The sequence below is a fragment of the Nansenia antarctica genome (genome assembly GCF_963989245.1).
Source record: "Nansenia antarctica genome assembly, contig: SCAFFOLD_677, whole genome shotgun sequence".
Taxonomy (NCBI): domain Eukaryota; kingdom Metazoa; phylum Chordata; class Actinopteri; order Argentiniformes; family Microstomatidae; genus Nansenia; species Nansenia antarctica.
In genome coordinates, this window is record NW_027663330.1 from 10,001 (window position 1) to 19,714 (window position 9,714).

At 49.2% G+C, this 9,714-nt stretch overlaps 1 protein-coding gene across 1 annotated transcript; it reads right to left on the reverse strand.

The window, feature by feature from the left end:
• Positions 1-788: 788 nt before the first annotated feature.
• On the reverse strand, positions 789-7,177 carry LOC308175137 (uncharacterized protein; the record flags this gene model as incomplete). Its single annotated transcript, XM_080550857.1, has 2 exons — positions 789-3,953; positions 7,004-7,177. Coding segments are annotated over 2 exons (309 nt in total), but the record flags the coding sequence as incomplete, so codon positions are not given.
• Positions 7,178-9,714: the final 2,537 nt, after the last annotated feature.

Below are 9,714 nucleotides of genomic sequence, written 5' to 3' on the forward strand. Positions count from 1 at the left end.
CGATATTAAAAAGATGGGTTTTTAGTCTTGACTATGTGCTGAGGTTGTATCCCTAGTAATGTAAACTGGCATTATACAACAGTTAGTTCCGACCAAGTAATTTGATTGGACAAGAGGCATTCCATGAGTTACGATATACAGTATAACAGCACTGGGACTTTTAACTATATGTATCACTCCGCCGCACAGGTGTTAAATTACCGTTAATTAGACTACATTAACGGTCATAGCCTAGCCTACAACAGAAAGAGAAGATGGATATATTTCCAAATATAACATTTGACTTAAATTATGAATCAGAAGGAGAGGACGAAGGTACTTCAGTGCAAACCCCCAGGTGTGCTGATATGACACCGGCCGACCTGGACAAATTGACTAACAGAAGACCTGAGAGCTCTATTGGGCTGATATGCTAGCAGACGACCTGAGAGCTCTATTGGGCTGATATGCTAGCAGAAGACCTGAGAGCTCTATTGGGCTGATATGCTAGCAGACGACCTGAGAGCTCTATTGGGCTGATATGCCACCAAAAGATCTTTCAGATATTCTGGTGCTGTGCCAGTGAGAAATATGATGAGAAAATATATGAGATATTAACAAGCTAGCCCTCATATGAACAAGCTACCTCCTCCTCCTCCCCCCACCTTCAATCAATCACCTCCCTCCCCCCTCCTCCCCCCAATCACCTCCCCCCCTCCCCCCAATCACCTCCCCCCCCCCCCCCCTCGCCCCCCACGTTCAACTAATCAGGAGAGAGAGAACAGGTGACATTCAACATATTTATTACGTGCAGATGAGAGATGAGACACAATAACACTGAACAAGCAGCAGGTCAAATCTTAAAGGTAATACGGTAAAAAAAAAAGTTTTTACACAATTTCGCTGAGAAAAGCAGATCAGAAGAAGAAGATGATGATGATGATGATGATGAAGAAGACGAGGAATGAAAACCAAAGAGAAGAGACAACACAAAAGTATAAATCGTTCCCAAATCAACAGCAATAAAAAAAAAAAACTATGGTCATGAATGAAACAATCAAAATCAAAACAAACATTCAGAAGTGTTTCAATCAACAAGCAGGCGTCAAATACAAAAGTACAAATGAAACTTTAATCAAAATAAGAAGACAGAAGTGTCACATGACACTGCTGCCTGCATTAAAGGTGCACTTCACTCAAAAACCCTTTTTCTAATATTTCTCATCAGTCCAAAGAATATATTATTATTATTATGTTGATTATGGTGCATTGCAGGCCTCATAGATATCCTAATCGTATTTAGGTTATATACTCATACTCATATATATATATATATGTTACGGTACATGTGGGAAAACTAGGGTTAGGGTTAGGTGCTAGGGTGACTTGGTACATGCTGGCATGTCTAACCCTAACCCTACCCCTACCCCTAACCCTAACCCTACCCCTAACCGTAGCACCCTAGCACCTAACCCTAACCCTAGTTTTCCCACATGTACCGTAACATATACACTCATATATATACGTATACTCATATTTATTTATATACATGAAAATAATTTTTTTTGTGAAGTGCTCCTTTAACAACCGACACTTCCTGTGTTCCATCTCTGACCCTCCCTCACACAGGAAACAGAGTATGATTGGCTACTAGCAGACAGGAAACAGAGTATGATTGGCTACTAGCAGACAGGAAACAGAGTATGATTGGCTACTAGCAGACAGGAAACAGAGCATGATTGGCTGCTAGCAGACAGGAAACAGAGTATGATTGGCTACTTCAGAAGAAGAACAGGAGGAAATGGAACCCAGGAAGTGTGAGACAGATGAGACTTTCGTCTCTTCACATTCTGTGCTGCCATTGGTCAGAAGGAATCTGACAGCGCCCAATCAAACAAGCCGTCTATAAAGACCTACAAAGTTGAGTTGTTTCCCTTTCCACAAATCACACACACACCTCTGTACCGTACGTACACACACACACACACACACACACACACACACACACACACACACACACACACACAGAGCTGCCAAGTCTCACGCAATCGCTGTGAGACTCACGCATTTCAACCAGTTCTCACGCCGCATCTCTATTTCTCACGGCGAAAAAAACAATTTGTTTTACGGGACTTTTATTTTTGAAATTCCTTGAAAGAAAGCTACCGGACATGAGTTTCGTGGCATCTTTCTGCACGCGCGTTAACTTGAGTCTGCAATGGAAGTGGCAGGCGAGTGCAGATGGAAGAACCTGTGTTCACGCGAGCTGCAAGAACGTAGCAAGCAGGGTTGCCAGATTGGGCTACTTTTGGTCACACTGGACGGGTGGATTCGGCAGCTTTTAGACTGGTTGGGCTGGACAATTCCATCTGGCAACCGTGGTAGCAAAATATGTGCATACATTACAACATCGTATCTGGTAGCCTACTGGACTGGGTTGCACCAATTTGGCGTAAGTCATTTTGTAGTTACTAAACCCCTAGTTGTTACTAGCTAGTTTCAAACTAGTTGTTTACTAATTTCGGTTGCACCACGCCAATCTTTTGCCAATTAGCTAGTAAATACTCCGTTTTGGTAACTGTTTTTTGTTTCTCTACTGTAACATAACCAGGTACATTAATAATAATAATAATAATTACAATTTACAATACAAATACAACAATTGGGGGTCCCTCAAATTTTTTGGGGGAAAAACCCTGGTATGTACTGTATAACATGATAGCCATCTATGAGCAATGCACTATATATAAGATGATGACCAAGGGTCTTTCTGCTTCTGACCAAGGGGCTGAGTCCTGTTGATGGGGCCAATTTTCTTTTAGAGTCTGTAGGCTACTGTATTTGTTTATTAAGATTTCATATTTTGTCTTGTTTTATAAAATGTTCATTATTTTAATTTCTTGTGCTGGTTTATTATGAACAACATGTAAAATTGCAGGAAACTAGCACAAATAATTGGCGTGGGAGAGAGGGGCCGCCGCTGCCAAAACGTGCACAGTTTTGGGTCGCTCCACCGCCAAATCTCACTCCAAACTTTTGGTGAAACTTGGCAGCCCTGCACACACACACACACACACACACACACTCCCTTCTGTCTTTGGACTATTATCATTAATGTGGTAACAGGAAAAGTAGAAAGTATAAAAATATGAAAGTCATCCATCGAAACCTCCAACACAAAATGGCTGACACTCACAAAATGGCTGTCAAAACGTCGTTTACATTCAATACGGGGGGGGGAGGGGGGGGGGTGAGACACGGTGCCCTCACATGTCCTGTTGATCCCTGACAGAGTTCCATGTCGGCCATCTTGTCGGCCGTCTTGTGGGACGTGGGTGAGTTCCAGAGCGCGTGGTTAGAGCCCAGCGCTGCCAGGAGCAGCGGACAGAAAGATGCTAAATGGGATCCTTGGGACGACCCTGACCCTACGACCTGACCCTAACCATAACCCCTTCCTAACCCGAACCCTGACCTAAACTAGGTTGGGGCTAGATGGCTAGGAGGCTAGGATGCTAGGAGGCTAGGTGGCTAGGTGGCAAGGAGGCTAGGAGGCTAGGAGGAGGCTAGGTGGCTAGGTGGAGGCTAGGTGGCTAGGTGGCTAGGAGGCTAGGTGGCTAGGTGGAGGGTAGGAGGGCTAGGAGGCTAGGTGGCTAGGAGGCTAGGTGGCTAGAGGCTAGAGGCTAGGTGGCTAGGTGGCTAGGTGGCGGCTAGGTGGAGGCTAGGTGGAGGCTAGGTGGAGGCTAGGTGGAGGCTAGGTGGAGTCTAGGTGGCGGCTAGGTGAGGCTAGGTGGAGGCTAGGTGGATGGCTAGGTGGAGGCTAGGTGGAGGCTAGGTGGAGGCTAGGTGGCGGCTAGGTGGAGGCTAGGTTGCTCACCGTCCACGGAGCCGAAGTCCTTCTCGTGGGCCCGGGTCAGGATCTCCTTGTACAGAACCTCCGCCTCCCTGTACTTCCCCTGCTTCAGGTAGCAGGAGGCCTGGGGGCACAGAGGTCAGGGGTCAGGGGGATTGGGGACACAGAGGTCAGAGGTCAAAGGTCAGGGGGGACACAGAGGTCAAAGGTCAGGGAGGGGACGTCTGGGCCTAGCTTGGTCTGGTAGATGTCCCTCCCCTACCCCCCCCCCCCCTCCCTCTCCTCCCTCTCCCCCCCCCTCCCTCCCCTCCCTCCCTCTCCTCTCCTCCATCCCTCTCCTCCCTCCCCCCCCTCTCCTCCCTCCCCCTCCCTCCCTCCACCTCCCCTCTCCTCCCCCCCTCTCCTCCCCCCCCCCTCTCCTCCCCCCCTCTCCTCCCCTACTCTCCTCCATCCCTCTCCTCCCTCCCTCCCCCTCCCTCCCTCCCTCCACCTCCCTCTCCTCCCTCCCCCTCCCCTCTCCTCCCTCCCTCCACCTCCCTCCCTCCCCCCCCTCCACCTCCCTCCCTCTCCTCCATCCCTCTCCTCCCTCCCACCCCTCCCCCCCCTCTCCTCCATCCCTCTCCTCCCTCCCTCCACCTCCCTCCCACCCCTCCCCTCCCCCCCTCTCCTCCTCCCCCTCCCTCTCTCCTCCCTCCCCCCTCCCTCCTCCCCCTTCCAGGGATTAAAGCCCAAAAAAATCTCCTGACTGAAAAAAAAATTCAGGCCAAATCAGGGCCGGTGGCTTTCCATGCGCAAAAGCGCGCGTGCGATTTTCCGTTCTACGTTCTAATGCTTTGACTTTTTTTCGAAAAATGTGAATACATTTCCGCGTTGTCGAAAATCAACGACACATCGCTAGTCAACTAACACGGCTTGTTTTGTGAGCCTGCTAACAATGTAAAGTAGTCTTCTAGTTAACTAGGTAACAATGTAAAAGTAGTGTTGTAGTTAACTAGGTAACAATGTAAAGTAGTGTTCTAGTTAACTAGGTAACAATGTAAAGTAGTCTTCTAGTTAACTAGGTAACAATGTAAAGTAGTGTTCTAGTTAATTAGGTAGCAGTCCAATCCATTTCGCTGCAGTATTTTGGCTTGACTAGCGAGTTTGTGTTGTGATTCTCAACAACGTTGAAACGTAGTTTCACCCCTTTTCCATAGTTTTGAATAATAAATGTGTGGACTGACGATGTAGCGCAGCCTAACGTATTCAAATAATTATTTAACAAAGTTTTATTCTGATAATTATTCCCCCCTCCTCCCAGACTTACAAGGTCACACTATTATTGGATTGGTTGTTTGCGTGCCGGGTGAAGTTAGCTAAACATTTAACCTTCTAGCTAGCAAGAGAAACATAATGTCACTCTCCAAAGGTCTAAAGAGGAAAGTTGACGGTGAAAACAGGGCATTTAAAGAGGAATGGGAATATACATGCGAGTCGTCTTTTCGTCAATGAATGTGATAAAAGACGCACTAGAGGAATCGATTGGTGCATAAAAACCTTGAGAACTGCCGGATTAAAGTGACGTCCATAATAATAATAAATCATAATAATACATTAGATTTTATAGAGCGCTTTTCTAGACACTCAAAGACGTCCATATCACCAGATAGCCAACAAATAGTGACCGATGGGAGATGCCAGTTTTCCTCGTTAAGTGAGATTTAAATAGCCTAATATTATTTTTTCTATTGGCTCATTGTAATTATTAGTAATTATTATCCCTAGTAATGTAGCGTGTTTGCTCTGTCGTTTCAGAAGCATATAGGCTAAGCGGATTCAGCTTTATTATTTTTTTGCGCCGATTTTGTTGTCAATGTTTTTCATAAAATTAAACTGCATTTGCTTTGTTACTGTTCACATGTGTGGTGCAGTCAGATTCACATAGCCTATAAGTAAACATTAAGTTTGAATGATTTACTGAGCTGGCGTTACTTTTTTCAAACCACACACCGCATGTCGGCTATTTCAGCACCACGCGCCATGTCCACCTACTTATCACTATGAGGGGTTCAGCGTCAGTGCACCCCGCTCTGTTACTGTCGCATAGTTGTTAGCCAATAAAGGCGCTATATGTAGGCTATATAGGCTATTATATATCATTTATATACCTAATACCTAGGGGTGTAAATCACCAGCTTCATCACGATACGATATTATATCGATTTGTTTGTATGACGATACAATGTTTGACGATTTCACAATGTCAGTCACGATACGATTTCGATTCGATTCGATTCAAGATCGATATGACGATATGATCGATATGACGCGATATCATATTGCCAATCTAACACAATTATCAATTGTAATAAGTGGTAATTAACATACAGCTCATTAACATACACACACACACAGGTTCAGAGAGACATCCAGTCACACACGCACACACACACACACAACACACACACACACACGTCCACACACGTGTCACACACGTCCAGCAGGTCTGATATTGGTCTGACTGGATTCGCCTCGAAGAGTAGATGTTAAAAAATATCTTTGGTGTCCCAAAACGGTCAATGTATTCGCCCATTAGACTCCCGTTAGACGCACTCTCATTAGACGCACCCACACAAGCCGAACATTTCCGAAGATCACCGGAGATTGCCGAACGCGAGAGGAGGAGGAGCCGAGAAGTGGAGCCGAGCCAGGAGACAGACAGTCACACACGGTGAATGCGAGTCACACATTGCGAACGCGAGTATGTTAACGTCCCTGTTCAGAGAGATGTTCCAAAATATATTAAAAGGGATAGACTTACTGTCTCTCATCAAAAATGAAAAACATTCGTATCTTTTTTCAAGTCTCTCTCCCTCTGCGCGCATTTAAGATGACGATATAGATCGATATTTTTACATTGCGTCGATGTAATCAGATCGTTAGTCAATGAATCGATGTATCGTTACACCCCTACTAATACCAACATCAAAATAGATTGTATGCCTCTACAAATCATATTACACCAGGTAAAATCCGTCACAACTTGGAATAAATCCGTCGCAACTTGGAATAAATTGACGGAATCCGTCGTAGCGACGGAGAACTTTAATCCTGCCCTTCCTCCCTCCCTCCCTCCCTCTCCTCCCCCCTCTCCTCCCTCCTCCCTCCTCTCCTCCCTTCCTCCTCCCTCCCTACCAGGTTGTTCTTGGTCTTGGCCACGTTGGGGTCGTCAGGGCCCAGCTGGGTCTGGTAGATCTGCAGGGCGTGGCGGTAGTAGACCTCCACCTCCTCGTACTTGCCCTGGTTCTGGCAGAGGAGCGCCAGGTTGTTCAGCTGCTTCGCCACATCAGGGTGGTCCTTACCCAGGACCTGCAATTAACACCCCGCAATTAACCACGTCAGGGTGGTCCTTACCCAGGACCTGCAATTAACACCCGTAATTAACCACGTCAGGGTGGTCCTTACCAGGACCTGCAATTAACACCCGCAATTAACCACGTCAGGGTGGTCCTTACCCAGAACCTGCAATTATGTGTTGCAGTTGACACTAAAACTCACCCACTCTAATCGCGTTACCCACTTTTAAACACTCACTTTTAGATGTTGTCTCGGCTCTCCACTGAGACTGCTCTCCTTGCTGTCACCTCCCCTCCCCTCCACTGAGACTGCTCTCCTTGCTGTCACCTCCCCCTCCCCTCCCCCTCCCCTGAGACTGCTCTCCTTGCTGTCACCTCCCCTCCCCTCCACTGAGACTGCTCTCCTTGCTGTCACCTCCCCCTCCACTGAGACTGCGCTCCCTTGCTGTCACCATCCCCTCCACTGAGACTGCTCTCCTTGCTGTCACCTCCCCTCCCCCTCCACTGAGACTGCTCTCCTTGCTGTCCCCTCCCCTCCACTGAGACTGCTCTCCTTGCTGTCACCTCCCCTCCACTGAGACTGCTCTCCTTGCTGTCACCTCCCCTCCCCTCCACTGAGACTGCTCTCCTTGCTGTCACCTCCCCTCCCCTCCACTGAGACTGCTCTCCTTGCTGTCACGGAAGCCCTCCACTCTGCTCAAGCTTCCTCCCTCTCCTCTGTTCTCATTCTCCTGGACCTGTCTGCTGCCTTCCACACAGTCAACCACCAGATCCTTCTCTCTCTCCATCCTCTCAGAACTGGGCATCTCTGGCACCGCACCACACTCCTGGTTTGCTTCCTACCTGGCGGGTCGCTCCTACCAGGTGACCTGGAGAGAATCGCTGTCTTCTCCACGAACCCTCACCACTGGGGTCCCTCAGGGCTCTGTCCTAGGGCCCCTACTGTTCTCCCTCTATACCACTGGGGTCCCCCAGGGCTCTGTCCTAGGGCCCCTACTGTTCTCCCTCTATACCACTGGGGTCCCCCAGGGCTCTGTCCTAGGGCCCTTACTGTTCTCCCTCTATACCACTGGGGTCCCCCCAGGGCTCTGTCCTAGGGCCCTTACTGTTCTCCCTCTATACCACTGGGGTCCCTCAGGGCTCTGTCCTAAGGCCCTTACTGTTCTCCTCCTCTATACCACTGGGTTCCCCTGGGCTCTGTCCTAGGGCCCTTACTGTTCTCCCTCCTATACCACTGGGGTCCCCCAGGGCTCTGTCCTAGGGCCCTTACTGTTCTCCCTCTATACCACTGGGGTCCCTCAGGGCTCTGTCCTAGGGCCCCTACTGTTCTCCCCTCTATACCAATGGGGTCCCTCAGGGCTCTGTCCTAGGGCCCTTACTGTTCTCCCTCTATACCACTGGGGTCCCTCAGGGCTCTGTCCTAGGGCCCTTACTGTTCTCCCTCTATACCACTGGGGTCCCCCTGGGCTCTGTCCTAGGGCCCTTACTGTTCTCCCTCTATACCACTGGGGTCCCTCAGGGCTCTGTCCTAGGGCCCTTACTGTTCTCCCTCTATACCACTGGGGTCCCTCAGGGCTCTGTCCTAGGGCCCCTTACTGTTCTCCCTCTATACCACTGGGGTCCCCCTGGGCTCTGTCCTAGGGCCCTTACTGTTCTCCCTCTATACCACTGGGGTCCCCCAGGGCTCTGTCCCTAGGGCCCTTACTGTTCTCCCTCTATACCACTGGGGTCCCTCAGGGCTCTGTCCTAGGGCCCCTACTGTTCTCCCTCTATACCAATGGGGTCCCTCAGGGCTCTGTCCTAGGGCCCTTACTGTTCTCACCTCTATACCACTGGGGTCCCTCAGGGCTCTGTCCTAGGGCCCTTACTGTTCTCCCTCCTCTATACCACTGGGGTCCCCCTGGGCTCTGTCCTAGGGCCCTTACTGTTCTCCCTCTATACCACTGGGGTCCCCCCAGGGCTCTGTCCTAGGGCCCTTACTGTTCTCCCTCTATACCACTGGGGTCCCTCAGGGCTCTGTCCTAGGGCCCCTACTGTTCTCCCTCCCTCTATACCAATGGGGTCCCTCAGGGCTCTGTCCTAGGGCCCTTACTGTTCTCCCTCTATACCACTGGGGTCCCTCAGGGCTCTGTCCTAGGGCCCTTACTGTTCTCCCTCTATACCAAGTCTCTTGGCTCGGTTATCTCCTCACATGGGTTCTCCTACCACAGCTACGCAGACGACACTCAACTCTTCCTGTCCTTCCCCCCCTCTGACCCACACGTGGCAACACGTGTATCTGCATGGAGGTCATCCCGCCACTGGCCTGAGCTGGATTACTCTTCCTGCTACGACTGGTGGATTGATGATTCACTTGCTTAGTCAAATGTATCGATTGTAAGTCGCTTTGGAATAAGACGTCTGCTGAATGCCAAACATGTAAATGTAAATGTGTGTGTGTGTGTGTGTGTGTGTGTGTACCTTCTCCCTGGATCTCCAGGGCTCTCTTAGGGTAGCCCGCCACCTGACACACACACACACACACACACACACACACACACACAGAGGCAG